Raw genomic sequence first — 16,897 nt, 5'->3', positions numbered from 1 at the left:
AGGCCTGGGGCACTGCCACCCTCCTCTACTGCAGCCCGGACAGCCCAGGTGCTGTGAGCTGGCGCTTTAAGGTGAGGCCACAAATACCAGCACGCTTTGTGACGAGCAGCGAGCAGTAACAGATGTCCTGACTGTGAGCTGGTGGCTCACATCCCCGCAAACCTCCACTCGTGCTCATACCAGGACATGCTGTGACGGGGGATTTATAAATGCAGCAGCGGCACAAGGTGGGGGAGGGCTGGCGCTCATCCCCTCTGTTGTTCGCTGCGAATAAGACCAAAGCCCTGCAAAGGGCCAGGTGGGGCAGGGGGTGCAGGGATGACTGTCCCTTGTCCCTCGAAGTGAGTCAGCAGCAGAAGCATGAGAATTTGTCACTGAGTGCAAACCCCAATTTCTCCCTCTTTGTGGTCCCGCAGTTGGTTTCCTGGCTTATCTTAGCCGGGGACTTCCGCTGGTCAGTTCTCCTGAGGTTTTTCAGTGTGTTTCATGGGCAGATTCTCCCTCGAGAGCAAAGAAGCCACAGTGGCTCCTCTCCAACGCTGCCCCAAAAGTCCCAGGAGGGCAGCGGTGGGCAGGCCCTTTGTCTGGGATGAGGACCCCTGGCTCCTGCTTCTGCAGCCACAGAAGGGCTCCACGGACCTTCCTGATGAAGGAAGGTATGAAACAGGGCTCCACGGACCTTTCTGATGAAGGGAGGTATGAAAATTCTAAGAGAATGGTCTGGATACCTCGCAAATAGAAAGAAATACATTTCTAAATATCAAATAAACATTGGTACTTCTAGAAGGTACGACACACAGAAGACAGTGGTCCCTCTCACACTGCTAAAGGTGACGGATAGTGATAGAAAATAAAAGTTGTCAGATAAGAAAGGCCAGGTTTATATCCAAACCCACCAGGGGTGAGTTCCATGTCGGATTTAGTCATATTAGAGACCATCAACTCCCAGAGAAGAAGGGCTGTGAGTCTGATAAATTCCATATTGGGAAGTGCCAATGGGATGTAACGAGGGTCTGTCAGAGAAATAAATCAAAACGTACTGAGAATTTGGGGTGACCACCAAAATAAAATTCCTTCCGCCAAAAGACCGCATAGACATCATTGTGGCTGAAGGAAGGAAAGTTCTACAAGCAATTTAAAATGGAACTGACAGCATCTCTTCAAGTAAAGACGTCAGAAAAAGCTGCAAAGAGAAACTGTGATACAGGGCAAGAAGCTGGCATTGGGGCTACACAGCAAGACCCAGAGGGTAGAGGCTGGGTCCGCCGCAGGAGCAAAGAATCCTTAGAGAGGGTCTGACCCAGAGCACCGCGCCAGCATCCCATCACACACACGTATGCACACACACACATAGGCACACGCCCCTACAGCACTGGGGCGTTCGGAGAAGAAACAAAATTAGTTCAGACTGTGAACCATTTATCCTGTAGAGGAAAAATGAGATTTTTTTTCCTGCTGTTCTTTTAATTAAAAGTTAGCTCATAAATCAAAGACCTTGTTTCCAGGCTGCAGGAGGTGGTAGGAGGAATCCCAAGCTTTTCAGAACTGAGCATGCCCTGTGCCCCCTTCCCTCACCCACACTGGGCACCCCGTTACAGCACTTCAGTGTAGTAGCAGCCCAGGCAGGAGCCAAGGGTGGTTTCCTGGAGTTCTTCCAAAGAGATCTTGAACGTATACGTGCACACACACACCACACACACACACACACACACACACACACAATTAAATCCCACAAGGACTGGTTAGTGCATCTATTTGGAGCCTCCGAGGTTTCCCCTGGAGACCTTGTACCCTCTGCTCTGCTACTCTGCCTGGGTTCACATGAGTGACGTCCATGGCATTTGAAGACTCTCCTTAGAAGCTTACTAAGCACAGAAAATCATTTGATCCTCACCATCTTCTTTTTTTACTCGTTTTTTCGTCCTACTAAATCAAGGAATGCTCTCCAGATGTGAAGTACTATTATCCTCAGCTCATTCATACGAGAGATGGAGGGTGCATACACTAATATGCTAGTTGCTCAAAAGGTGAAATATGTGTAGGCAAACAATTTGTCCAAAACCAGGAGTGCAGCCAGCAACAAAGTCGAGATTTCCCAGCTGTCGGTTCCAACTCTTCATGTGACATGCCGGTCTGGTTTTAGCAGTTAAGAGGCATGGACAGCCCCTGATACAGACCTGGGCAGATGCTTGGGCACGGAGCCTGTGGGGATGCCTAGGAGAGAACATGGGAAGCAGTAGGGTAGCATCCAATGGCGCCTTTTGCCGCTTCTTGCCTTCCTCTGGCTTAAGAGAATGGTTGCCATGAGCACGGAGGGAGTTTATCATTTTTTCATTTTCAAGCTACTCCTCACCAAAGCATCTTAAAGCATGTGTGCACCCTCACTCACATGCCTTCATATTCTGGGGAGAAATGAGGACAAAGAAAGGGGACCCCTTATGAGAAAGGGAATGGAGAGTTTTGTTTTAGCTTCCTTTCTAGAATCTACCCATGATGCCATGAGCATCTCTCTCCCTGTGTCCCCTCACCCAACCCAACTATTTCCCGCTGATCCTGCCCCGGTCAGAGAAAGAGTCCAGACAAAAACAAAGGTCAAACAAGGAGCAAAGTTCCCCTTTCCCCTGTCCCCAGACCCAAGTCCCTCAAAAACAATCAGATTTAAAGCAGAGAGATTAAATTATCACTAAGCTAATTACGGGAATCACACTTAGGCTGGCTGCCGGGAAGCTGGCAAGAGGCATTAAAATTAAAGGCAGATGCATGAAGCACTTCAAAAAGCAACTGGGAGACTCATTACCCACCCATCCCCCAACCACACACACACGGGGGAGAATGAAACCGCTCTGATATTTGAGGCGCTGTCCATCTGGGCGATAGTCACAGCATTTGACAGCTAAATAGCTGCACTCTGTCATCATCTCGGAGCCAAAGTGGGCGAGTCAGAGGTAAACTGATTAGATGTCGTGCTGCTAATTTCCCAGAGAGAACGAGAGGGAGATGGGTGGGGCTCAGTCCAAGAGGGCAGATCACAGGGAGGACCAGCCCCCGGCTTGAGTGCAAAGAGAAGGGTCTGGAATCTAAACTATGGCACAAAGGAAAGTACCTACAAAACAAAAACAGACTCACAGACATAGAGACTTGCAGTTGCCAGGTGGGTGGGCTGGGGGGGGGTGGTTAGGCAGAGGGATGGACTGGGAGTTTGGGGTTAGTCGATGCAAAGTATTACATTTAGAATCGATAAACAATAAGGTCCTACTGTGTAGCACAGGGAACTGTAGCCAATCTCCTGGGATAGACCATAATGGAAAAAAATATAAGCAAAAGAACGTATATATGTGTATAACTGAGTCACTTTGCTGTACAGCAGAAATTAGCACAACACTGTAAATCAACTACTATTCAATAAAAAAAATTTTTTTTAAAGAGAAGGGTCTGGTTCCTAAGTGTGTGTGCACACATCAGCATGCATGGGTGCACACAGTATGCATGGGATTAGGTACATGTGCATGTTTATGACACGAATGTGTATGTATGTGTGGGAGAGGGCTCACAGTCACGCATACGTGGGTGTATCTCTTACCCACCTGAAAACAGAAGGTGAAGAACTTGGAAAGGATCAGAGGGCTCCTCCTAGCATATCTGCAGCAGGGCAACTCCTTACAAGCTTTCTGTGATTGCCAAGGCCCTTCCAATCGCCGCAACTAGCTCAGCCAGGAAAATACATATCATTTTACCCAGTTATGGATGGTCAATGACTCCTCAGACATCATCAATATGATGTAAGTTTAAGACATGTCAGCCAAAAAATTGGCAATCTACAGAACGAGTTTGAGGGCTAAAAATCAATGTTTTTCAAACCAATCTGCAGGACGGCTTCCTCCATTCAGGATTCCAGCTCTGCACTTCTGCCTTTTCCAGAGAGGAGCAGGTGGCGGGGAACCTTGACAAGGAGGTCTGTGAGCTGGTCCTGAGTCAGCAGTCAGCTCTGGAACCAGAATTCCCAGATTGGGTTTCTTGCCTGGAGAATGAATTTCAAGGGCCAGAGGTCCTGCCTAGGTCCAGAGTGAATTTTTTGGAATTCACAGTCAGAAAAGCAGAATTCAGAGGGGAAGTAGGAGAATTTTGGGGGGTTAAGTTAATTTGGAAGAAATGGGGAAAATTCATTTGGAAGGCTCCATTTAATTGTAGTTAAGAGAAATGATTTAATAAATTTGGATAATTTAATTATCCCAAGAGACATCTGCTGAACACAATCTAATCTTTGTATTTAAGTAGAAAAGTACCCTCACTCTGTAGGAAAACTGGACGCAGGGAAATACAAACATCCGGAGCCTGACTAATGGAACGAACTGAACAATTCTAATTTCAGTTTCAGAAGAAAAAGCAAATCACAGGAAAACAAGCTGATAGAGGATTTCATTTTTTAAAAAATCTCCAACACTATGTCTGGGCTTGATGACATAAAATCAGCCATATCCTGTATTTTTCATACCTCTTCTCCAATATTAAGTAAGAAGATACCATGTGCTCATTAACTCAAGAAACACCTAACACATTAGGGATGGGCCAAGTCGATATGTCTTGATTCAGTGCGATGCTCACAATAAGAATCCTTAGAGTAAACTGTATTATTGACAAAATATTCTCTGCCCCTCCCTCCCACCTCCCCACACATATATGCACCAGGCCTCTTCCTGTGGCGAGGATACACTCTCCACACCATTCCCTTTGGCTTAGCCAATAAAATGTGAGGGACAATGACATGTGCCACTTCCAAGCAGCAGCATTAACAGCCATCTCTCTTTTCCTTCTGCCAGGAAGGAGATTGGCATGTCTTCAGCTTCCGTCCCAAATAAATGACATAGAGCATAGCTGCTGCCAAACCAGAGTGGACATGGACATGAGCTGGAAACGAGCTCATGCTGTTGTTGTAGCCACTTAAATTTGGGGGTCATTTGTTACTGCAGTATAACTTAGCCTAAGCTAGCTGATACACCTACACCTACACACACACACACACACACACACAGGTACTATAAGACCCTAAGACCCAAGAGTCAATCTTCAAATACATTTTTTACTTAGCATTTGTTACCTTCAGGAAAGCACTGTGCTGGGCACCTATCTCTAACTGGGAAAGGCTTAGACACGCTGGGGGAAAGATCCAGGTGTGTTAATAAATGTATTTTTTATGCGAAGGAAATGAACAAATTCCTCTCAGGAAGAATTCTCAGATTTTGAAACCTTCTATTGCCTATGATTTCTGGGTAATCAAAATGTGACTGAATAAAAACTCAAGTTGGTAAAATAGATACATTCGGAGGCTATTAATTTTAGCAAAGGATTCTTCAGTTTAGAAAAGGATTTATTGGTTCCTTTGATGAACTCGTATCTCTTAAGCCCGTGACCTTTCCATTGGGTTAAGAAGCCCACAACCTAGTTGAGGCAATCAAGCAGTCAGTCTACCTGCATCAAGGTGGCCTCGACCCTGCCCAGCTCATGGAGGAGTCTAGCACCCCAGCTGCCACAGCGGCACTTGAGGCCAACAGCGTGCAAGTTCAGGTCCATACGGGGCCTCAGCTGATCTTGCCTGATTAAACCTCATGGGATCTAAGAAAGATGGGTTCTGTGAATGAGGTTTAAAATCTTAACTTCCTTTAAAAAAAAAAAAAAAAAAAATCTTAACTTCCTCTCCCAAGCCTGGTATGTCTGGGGGAAGACCCAGAAGAGCTTTAATCATAAAGATTAAATAAGACATTCTATGCATGCTCATCTAAAGTATTTAAAATATGGTTATAAGTACATACAACTTCTCAAAAAGCCTGTGCACCCATCATGAAAAATATCTGTAAAGGGATCCTGTATCTGGTAGAAAAGCATGGATAAATGCTGTGCTCTTTTGGGGAAGGTAGGACGAAAGGGAAGGAGCTGAATGAACACTGCGGGGAATGCTGGCAAGTTAGCAGAAGGACCAAGTTAAAGAATTTATCCACTCACAGATCTTTAAGAATGAACCAAATGTATCTAACCACCTTCACTGTTATCAGAAACCACAAAACCTGTAAGATACCCATGTGATCTTAGGTATAATCCTGCCTGAAACAACACTTGGCAACTGAGATTCCCGCTGGGAAGACCTGGAAAGCAGCAGGATTTGGTGTAACTCGTGGATGCAGTGATGAGAGAGGGTCATAAGGTGGCTTCAGCATCGTCCTGGTCTCTCAAGTCCAACCATTCATTGAGGGTACTCTCAAGTTCAGCTCCCCCAGCCCCGGCACTCTCTCAATCTGGTGGGAGAAGTGAGTGGTTAAGCAGAAAGACAGTCCATCTCCCTGGCGAGAGTGGAATGGGGGAGCCTCTTCCTGTATGTCATCCCTTCCACCCTGCTTGCTTCCAAGACCTCTGGAGCCTTGGGGGAGAAGGGAGAGGAACCTTCTGGAAGGGGACTCAAAGGAGGTCCCAGCGGAAAAACTAGGATGAGGGGAGGCACTGGGGATGCCAGAGAGTGGCCCTAAGGAAGGGAGAGCCTGTGGAGGGGGGAGGACCCCTGAGCCAACACCCACTGCTCATGGACCCACTCGTTGGCCCACTTTTCCTAATGAGACTCACATGGGCATCAACAGGGCAAAGCAGGTCAACAGAGTAAACCATCTGATCACAGTGTCCCTCAAGCCACCAAATCTATAGAGAAATCATGGAGCCAGAGCTGCCTCGTGACTTACTACCCCACAGGCATCCGGGGTAACTCGTCAAGATAACATCTGAGAGTGGACCTGCCTGTGTCAAGAGTCCAATGCTGCACAGCGACAGGCAGCAAAGGTTAAGAGCTGAGAGAGTAAATGTGGGGTGAGCAGGTCCAGGACAGAGAAAAGCCAAGAGGCTCGGGTGGAGGAGACCGGCATTTAGAAGGAAAAAGAAGGTTGGAGGGACTGGTGGAGGTAGGTGCTAAAATGACCAGGGGTCTAAGGAGACGGTATAATTAGGTCCTCAGCTGCAGAGGACTTGCCAAGCAGTGATGGGACATGACTCAGTTTGCAGCTGTCTAGCAAATGAGTAAAGACAGGGATGTTGGCTGAGCAGCAACAGGAAGAGTAATTAAGAACCACTACACACAGTCCCACAGGCTGTTCGGAGAGAGAATTCTAGTGAGAACCCCAAAGACAAACGCCCCAAATGAGTCCTGGGTGGCAGGTCAGCGGTAAGTGGAAAAGCACAGCTTGTTTCCCGGAAAACTTCGGGCCCTTCCCCAAGGCCACTGCCCACTCTGCTGTGGGATGGGCTCCAGCATAATTGCCCCTCGAGAGGGAAGGTGTCCATGGAGGGAGGTTGGTGACATGAGAGCTGCTGTGTAGGTGGGAACCCCACAGTCTCTCAGGTGGGAGCCTCTTCCTTGGTATTTCCATTTAGCCGGGACCCTTGAGACTCAAAATGTGAGGGGCGGGACTTCCCTGGTGGCACAGTGGTTAAGAATCCACCTGCCAATGCAGAGGACACGGGTTTGATCCCTGGTCTGGGAAGATCCCACTTGCCACGGAGCAACTAAGCCCATGTGCCACAGCTACTGAGCCTGCGCTCTAGAGCCCATGAGCCACAACTACTGAGCCCACACGCCACAACTACACAGCCTGCACTCTAGAGCCCGCGAGCCACAACTACTGAAGCCCGCGAGCCTAGAGCCCGTGCTCTGCAACAAGAGAAGCCACCGTTATGAGAAGCCCGCACACCGCAACGAAGAGTAGCCCCCTACTCGCCGCAACTAGAGAAAGCCTGCACGCAGCAATGAAGACCCAACGCAGCCATAAATAAATAAATTTAAAAATACATAAATAAAAAGCAAAAACGTGAGGGGCCAGGCAGTGTGCAGGGCTGAGGGGCTGAGCTGGAAGACCTGTGTCCCCAGGGTGGCTGGACCTCTGACGTGCAGGCGGATGACAGGCAATGGGAGCCACAGACGCTTGGAGGAGAAGATATATGTATATTTTTCACTAGGAGAGTGAGAGAATTGGAGCTGTTTTAGATAGACGAGTCTGGCACAATTTACAGGAAATTAAAGTGGGGAGCGCCTTGCAGTGGGGAATTCCGTTACAACCATCCACTGGGGCCCTGAGCCAGGGCAGCGCAGAAGGAAGGAAAGGAAGGTAGGAAGGTTCTGGCCAACGGGTGCGCTGGCCCAGGGTAGGAGGCGCAACTCTCCCGGTTGTGGAGGTGAGATTTACCCACAGCCCGAGAGCACAGCCGCAGGTGGAGCCCATGATACGGCTGTATCAATGAAGGCAGACCTCAGATCAAATCGTGCGCACTCTGGCGAGTTACTTAATTTCTTTCCTCCTGTGTAAAATGGAGGTTGCAGTCTTTACCCCAAAAGGAAACACTGAGGATGACATGAGACGATCAATGTACATAACACAAGGGAAGCACCTAGAACAGTGCCTGGTACCTACGAGGTGTTTGAAGCACAGTAGTTCCCTTCTCATCCTCTTTCCTGCCAGCTTAATTCACAGGAAAATGACCCTTTCCTAAAAGCTAGGTGATCCTTCAAAGAGATCAGTCAGGAGGCATGGATTCTCCATGGACACAGAGCTCTCGTCAGTTCCCGACTTGAAACGTAAGTCTCTCTCATCCACCCTCATAAACCACCACTGTTTCCATAAGATCAGCAGAGCCCCCAGGACGGCCCCCACGTGCTCCCAGACCTCCTGCTGAGAACGGTGCGGCACCCTCTGGCCCTGTGGGAGTGGCAGGCCACTTCGCCCCTTCCTGCTCATCCTCTGGGTTCTCTACTATGTCAATCAAAACCTCTGGGAGCCAGCAGTCAGGATTTAGAGCTGGGGCCACTTTGGTTCCTGAGCAGGGCTCTGCCCCTTACTATATCACTAAAGCTCAACTTGACCTTTAAAAATATTGGTTCCGGTGTCCTTGATGGCCCAGAAACAAAGCCCTCGTGTGGCAGGCAGCCTCTAAGATGACCTCAATGACCCCTGCCTCCCGGTATTCCTGCTTTGTGGACGCCCCTCCCCTGAGTGTGGGCTGGACCATGTGACTAGCTTCTAATGAATAGGATGACAGCAAAAGTGACAGGATGACACTTCTGAAATTAGCAAAAAGACTGGCTGTCATCATGCTCGCCGTCTCTTGTTGGTTCTCTCTCTCTCAGCTGCCACGTGGTGTGAGCGGCCGTCACGGAGACGCCCACATGGCAAGGGACTGATGTCTCCAGTGAGGACCTGAGGCCTTGTACTGTCAAGGTGCTTGATCTTGGAAGAGGATCCTCTCCCAGTCTGTCCTTGAGCCTGGAGACGGTGGCTGCCCCAGCCAACACCTTGACTACAGTTTGTGCGCAACCCTGAGCCAGAGGACCTAGGTATGCCGGGCCTGGAATCCTGCCCCACAGACCCTGTGAGATAAGTGTTGTTTTAAGCCTCTATGTTTCAGAGGCATTTGTTACACATCAATCCATAACCAATACATCTGTGTCCCCTGGGGACAGGATAGAAGGCATGGAGTGAACGTGGGAGACTTGCGGAGCTCTTTTAGAAGTCACTGTGAACGCCTCTATGAGAAACCAAAGCCTCTGGAAAGAGCACCAGGACACCACCAGGAAGTAAGCCCAGTGGCCACATTCACAGGAAGTCATTTGAGAACAAGTAGGAGCTATAAGCAGACCCCCAATCAGAGCTTCAGCTGGTGGGCTCTGAGCCAATCTGGCCACCACTGCCTCCCCCATCCGTGGTCCTGTCCTTGCTGAGAGCCGCCACTGGTATCACCATCTGGATTCTATTCTCTTCCCATCCAGAGTCTATCAGCTATGAGCCCAACAGTGAGGGGACCATTTACAGCTGGGGGCCCACCTCCTCCTCTTGCCTTCTGCTTCCTCCCTCTTCCTCTGGTACATCATGTCTTTTATCCTTTCCCATATTTGTTGTCTTGGTTACATGGCCAGACTCCTGATATGCTGCTAGTTTTCATTTTAATGATACGTTCTTGTAAAGCACAATATTTTACTTCAATTGCATGTGTCACTGGATGAATTCCTCCAGCGCGTCTGGCATTTGAGCATCAGCTGACTGAGTGCGCTCTATGATTTGGGGTGTTTCTGCAGCACTTTCTTCAATTTTCATGTCTGCGTTTTAATTTATGATCAGGATCATTCTACACAAATGTATATATACACACACACGCACATATGATTCAAAAAAAAAATGGCACACACGTATCAATTAATCTTGAACTGGCAAAGCTCACCTAAAACCATCTCCTTAAATCATGTGCACTAGCAATGATCATTTGGAAAATAGAACGACAAATGTTCCCAGGGTAGTATTTTCTGGGGATCTCAAAGTGTGTCTCAAGAGGACACCAGGAGGAGAATGAGTCTAAGCCCCAGCTCTTGGCATCGAACTGCCTTGGGAGGGGCTGCAGCAGATGTGAAATTGGGAGGACACCACCCCAACCCCACTCAGGTCAGCACTGGTGACCACTTGAGATCCCTACCAGGGACCTGCAGGGACAGTGGGTGAGCCTCAGGGCCAAGTAGTGAAAAGTAGGAAAGGATAAGAAAATAGTGCCAGTGAGGACACATTTACACAAAAAGGATGATTGAGTGAGGGCTTGATATTGTTCAAGAATATAAGATATACCCAAGAGGATACTGCCAAGCTTAGCTGGTTTCCATATCTCCTGGGTACAACGTGGACAAAAAGGCCTACGACCTAGCAGAGGAGATTGAAACGAGGTGGGAGGAGGACTGTGAGAAGTGGACGGGTGGGCACAAGGCAAAGCTGGTCTGAAGGCCAGTCCCAGGATCCCCAGGCTTGAAGGACTGAGGACCCAACAGCTGTCTCTCTGTCCCTGCTCAGATGTGAAGTCAGAGGAAGGAGGGGGCCCCCCTGGAACATCTGCTGTGCTCTTCTGTCTACGACACCCTCATCCTCAGCCTCCCCCTCACTTAACGCACAGGTTAAGATCTATACAGGCTTACTACTTGCAAAACCAGGGGTGGGAAATGCAAAAACATAACACGATGAAAATAACCAGAAAAAAAAAAGAAAAGAAAAAGAAGCTTTGATGGACTTCTCCCATAATGGAAATTGTCCAGCATTGATTCTTCCATATTTCTCTTCTGCTTGGGTATCTAAACACATGCAAACTGGCCAGCAGCTCTGGTTTGAGAAACTCCTAACATGTCAGAGCAAACTGACCAAACCCTACACCAGGTACACTGAGCCTCTGCTCTGATGGCAGGGCCCTGGGCAAGCTGGAGTTCCAGCTGTATCTCTATTGGATTTTGTGATGTCTGCAGCCATCTGGAGAGCCTCCCATGGCATGAATCTCTTTTTAGTTAAAGTTGATTTAAATTTCCAGGTGAATATTAAGGAGAATTCTCAGATACACTGAGGAAGTTGCAGGGCAGGGGCCGTACATCTCTGATCTGGTATTGCTCTGTGACTCAAGCATTACAGAAACACATACAGCACCCATTCCTGAGAACTTATGTTCAGAACGACACAGCTTCAGGTGGGTCTCCCTCCACCTCTGGCTGGTTGCCTTTCTGGACCCATGGTCAGGGCCTATGGAACATGAGCAAATCAATTTCAAATAGGCTCAGAGAAAGACAAATATCATATGTATCACTTATGTGTGGAATCTTTAAAAAATAGGATACAAATGAACTTATATACAAAACAGAAATAGAACCACAGACATAGACAACTTATTATTATTACCAAAGGGGGAAAGGCGGGGGAGGAATAAATTAGGAGTTTGAGATTAGCATATACATACTTCTATATATAAAATAGATAACCAATAAGGACCTACTTATTGGCATAGCACAGGGAACTATACTCAATGTTTTGTAATAATCTGTAAGGGAAAAGAATCTGAAAAAAAGAAAAGATAGATAGATAGATACGTATAACTGAATCACTTTGCTGTACACCTGAAGCTAACACAACATTGTAAATCCACTATATTTCAATAAAATAAAATAAAATGTAAAAAAAATTCAAAGAGGCTCAAGAAAAAAAAATTGGGAAGACTGAATTAATCTGCATGACAATTCCCAAGAAGAATGACTTTGTGTTATCTACTGCTATTGACCCTCCATGCTGACACACACCCAATTCCTATCCAGAGGGGCTGGTATGGGATGGTTTGCCCATGTGCGTGCTCACATGCCCACACACACACATCCTACTACAAGCCAGTAGCAGGGCCCGCCAGGGTTCTGCTTAACCAACATCCACCAAGTGTTCTGCCCCTTCGCGTGAGCAGTTCAGCCTAACAAAACACCCAAGAAAGATGCAATCACAAAATGAAAGGAGCAAGCACACCTCAGGGAGAAGTTTATGATGTTTTGGTTCACAATGAACATTACTCTCCCACTAATGGCAGGCAGTAATTCACAGTTGAACAGCAGCCATAAAATATGATCATTTAGTGGTAAAAATGTAACAGAGACAGAGAAAGCAGGGTGGACTTCTGGCTGGAATATTCAAGCAAAGAGATCTTGTCCTTCTGAGGTAACACTGACCTCGTTACCCCAAGCTGGTTCAAAGTTTTCCAGATTTATACGGACATCTTAAAGCAAATCAGGATGGTGTTTGCCTTAAGAGTCTTCCCTATAGTTGAAACTGCAATAGTCTGTGACTTATTCCTAACTTCCCAGGCACCTCCTGATGACTGGAGCATTTATGTGCCACATTTCTTAACAGCCCACGGAAAAGGATGCCAATGCCAGCTGTAGCACACACACATCAGAAAAAATAAGACGTCCAAATTGGTACTTTCCTCACCTCCTTTCCCCCTGCCTCATGTGATGTGTGCACTAAAGGAGTGAAATTATGGTCATCAGAGACAAGGTCGCGAATGATGGGGACCCACACCTTTCAAACACAATGAAAAGGCAGTAATTTTGAGGGCAGCCCATGGATAGCTACAGTCTAGCTCCTGGACCCCTGAAACTCACAGCAAACTCCTTTACTCTTAGCAAACCTCCCAACCCCCTCCCACCCAGCCTTCCCACCTTGAGTCCCTTGTCATATTGCAGAGAACTCTGCGAGGCCCTTGATACACACGGGAGATTATTACAGGGCTCAGAGAAACCAGCTCTGTAATTACGGCGACAGTGTGATTTCCATTATTCTCGCCCCCTGGTTTCAGTAGCTCACAAAACTTCCTGCTAAGTCCTCCTGCAGTCCCAGAGCTTTTCATGGCTGGGCCTCTGCCCAAAAGGTGAATGGGGTCCTGATAACCTCTGGGAAAAGCAAGGCAGAGTTATTACAAGGAAAGGGGAGTGGTGCTTAGCGAGCAAGGGTGCTGGGAAATTCTATTGTTTAGAAAAAATAAATAAACTGGCCAGTTTCGCTTTTTATTATTTCAAACAACAGACTCGGCGGCCCGGCTTTCCTCTACCAACTCAGACTGTCCCCCTGGGCCAGCTGTGCTGAGTCTGCAGGAGGGTAGCTGAGCTTCAGCTAAACTATTAAAAAGGCTCCCGCTCTGAGCTCGTGGAGCAGAAAGTTTGGCTGCCCTGATGGCCTGGCTTTCCCCGGGAGGGCCCCTGGCTCATTCCCCACCACGTGACCCTCTGGTCTTACCTCTCAAATGTTTATGCTTCACCAGTCCCACTATAGTTTTGGAAATTAAATGTAATGTCCCAGGTGGCTGAAACAGAACTGTTCTTATATGAGCCCTGCCACCCCCCCACCCCCCCACCCCCCCCCAAAGTAAAAGATGAGAAAGGCCAGCCCACGGTTTATAAAGTCTCAAGGCTCCCAGTCAGGTGTTGCCTGTCATTGCTGGCCTGGCTGACCTCTGGGGACACTCCAAGGCAAGGCTTTGCCCACAGCCTGCCCCATGAGGGATGTCTGTGTGCGCTTGGCCTGCCCAAGCTCCCGGAGGTGTCCTCAGCCCACACTCATGGAGATGGGCTGCACCCTCACCTCCCATCAGGAGGCCGGCTTCCACAGGAGAGAGGGAGCCAGCCCCCATGAGCCTCTGTCCAGCCTCTGACCAAGAGCACACATTTGCAAGTCGACCGTCTTGGGTTTACGATGCAGCCACGGCCAAGAAACACCTTCCCCCCGCCGCCAAGAGAAAACAACTTTCTGTTCTGTTATGTGCGCTGAATTTTCAAAGTTTATTTCACTGACACCATATACCAACCAGCTCAGACAATAGCAGAAAAAAAAAAAAAACAAACCTTCTACAGGGTCTACTTGGTCTGGCCAGAAAGTGAAGGATCCTCTGGCACCTGGTAGGAAGTTTAGGGGGTGGGCATCTTTCAGCACATTGCAGGAAGTCACCTCTCCCTTGCACTGAGATTGGGCTCAGTGGAGACAAGAGCTAAAGCACCCCAAATTTCCTTGCTTACTTATTTACCCTCAACAGTACTTATTCACCCATCAGAGCAAGCAAAGCAGGTCAAGACATTTCACTGTGTGAACTGTATATGGGAATGCTTTTGGTATTTAGACTTCGCCTTGCCAGCAAATCAAATTCCTTGACTCCTAGTGAAGAATGAAGTCATCTGAGCAACTAACGGAAACATCCCCGCGGTCCCTGCTCTACAGCTCGTGGACTTCCCTCCTCGATTTATACTGAGGTTTATCAGACACAATTTCAGCAAGCTTGGTTATCTGATTTCCTAGCTCACTGAAAGCTGGAAGCCACAGACTGAGGGAGGGAGAAAGGCGCTGATGTGGACCAGCACTTCCTGGCAGCATCTGAAAGTGCTGAGTGACAAGGTACGCTAGGAGAAGAGCCGGGAAGGCTACAGCGATCAAATACAATGCACCTACACCTCCCAGCATCTTCCCTGGGTGTCCGTGAACCCCGTTCAACATGTGAGTAATAATCTAAACGAGAAGGTCAAGGCAGCAAGAGAACATTCAATTGTGTTTAATATATTCTTCACAGAAGGCCGACCATAAAATGTAATTCTTAAAGCTATACGGACGACGGTCAAATTATTTGTTAACTTGACACAGGAGGCAGCGCAGTACGACGAGGTGGGCAACCCCAGATGTGTGGAGCGTTGCCTGCGTCCCCCTTGCAGCGTGCCATGGCGCTTCCCCAACATATGTTTCTTCTTCCAGCTGCTACGCATGCAACTGCTCCACACACATCCCCAGCCCCCACACGCTCTGCTCCCCACCTCTCCACCTCTCCCCCTCCAGCACCACTGCCTGTTCCACAGAGACGTACACTCTAAAGAAAAAAACAACTGCTGAAATGGGCTGTCACACAGTAGGATGGGAGAACAGGCACAGTCTCTAGATTTGCAGAGAGCATCTCCCCTTGACCATCAAGCTAACACCCACAAATACAGCAAAGAGAAATTCAAAATTCCGTCTCAGATCAGGCAGTGCCGCTTTATCCATCTGAATCACACAATGTCCAGTTAATTCCAAGGGAAGCCTAATTAAAACAAGCAGGATCTCCACACATGGAGTCATCAATATTTCCCAGGGAAAAGACTCAAATATGATTATCAGCCAACAGAAAACAGGACCTACTGCCTAGAGTCTTAGAAAGGCTCTTAATCCAAGCAAGGAGGGCACCCTACGGGGCCAGCACCAACTCACTGAGATGAGAACCCAAGCAGAGGTGGGCGAGAACATAGTTCTGGATAGATAGGGGCCCCCAACACGGCGGATGGGCCAAGGCCACCCACTGCCCCTGAAGCCAGCAAGCTTCTGGAGAACGAGGAGGAAAACTCACGTCCCCAGATCACACGGTCCGACTCCCCCTAGGGCAGTTCTGTGCCCCCAAAACATGCAGGGTTTCCCCGTTCCACGACTTGGTTCTTAGCCGTAACAGCAGCTCCAGCAGGTACTACACTTTCCTCCGTCGGTTTCCCTGAATGGAGTCCACATGGATGCACCAGCCAGAAGGGCTGAAGCGGGAGGAACAGGCATATCCCTTGCCCCTGTCCATCCTCCGCAACCACCCAGGCCTCATAAAGCATAAGCCCAAGTTGGACAGAATACACCGTATTTAGAATGGCCTAGCAACCTGGAGATGCACCTCTCAGGAGCACCCCAGCCCAACGGAAGAGATAGATCCACACACTCACCCACTGCGAGTCCCACAACAACCCTACGTGTGAAGGCAGAGAAAGGACAAGAGTATCACTGACGACCTCAACAGCAACACAGCTCCTTAGCTCAAACCTGCATCATTGCCAACCAGGTCCAAGGTAGTAAAAGAATGCAAGAGAACATCCATCCTGAGGGCGAAAGAACCAAAATGACTACACCTTGTCCTACCTTCTTCAGCTTGCCACTTTTGGTGCCCACGAAGGCCAGAGAATGATTCTTGTAGACGTATGCGATGACAGAAGTCATGCGGTCCTTGTCCTCCGTGAAGACGGGGATGCCACGCACCATCTCAGACACACCCAGGGGGGCGTTCATATCCAGGCCACAGAAGTTGTCATCAATGGTTAAGAGCTGAAAATGAAGACGGAGAAAAATTAGAGCGAGCACCAGGGCAATGGGTGGAGGTACTGAGTCAGAGAACTCTGGAGCTAGAAGAATCCTCACAGATGGATCGATCATCTGTTATAAATCCCTCCTTTATTACATGAAAAACTCAGCTCCAGAGAAACTAGGTAACCTGTCAACAGTCATCTAAGTAGGTTGCAGGACCATGCAAAAAGTCACAGATCCCTGGAGTCTCTTTACACTATACGCCGTGGTCTCTCTGCCCCTCCTCCAACCCCTCCAGGCACCACCTTGGTAGTTTAGATGGTCCATCATCACCATCCCTTGGGAAAGCACTGGGCCAGCACCCATGAGCATGGGCTCCAGACAGCCTTGCTGGGGAGTGAGAGGGGCGAGGTCTCCACATCTACACACTTCCTGTTGAGCAGACACACAGACGAGGACTCGAA

General features: G+C 48.4%; 1 protein-coding gene across 7 annotated transcripts in view; it reads right to left on the bottom strand.

Moving 5' to 3' along the window:
* Positions 1-16,897, bottom strand: part of PLXNA4 (plexin A4) — a 622,708-nt gene that overhangs the window by 365,256 nt on the left and 240,555 nt on the right. For all 7 annotated transcript variants that reach the window (XM_059933356.1, XM_059933357.1, XM_059933360.1 and 4 more), the window contains one exon: positions 16,272-16,454. In XM_059933356.1, coding sequence (XP_059789339.1) covers positions 16,272-16,454 — 183 coding nt within the window. The remainder of the gene's footprint in view (positions 1-16,271; positions 16,455-16,897) is intronic.

This window comes from Balaenoptera ricei, chromosome 9 (assembly GCF_028023285.1).
Source record: "Balaenoptera ricei isolate mBalRic1 chromosome 9, mBalRic1.hap2, whole genome shotgun sequence".
Lineage (NCBI taxonomy): Eukaryota > Metazoa > Chordata > Mammalia > Artiodactyla > Balaenopteridae > Balaenoptera > Balaenoptera ricei.
This window is presented reverse-complemented; position numbering and strand designations above follow the sequence as displayed.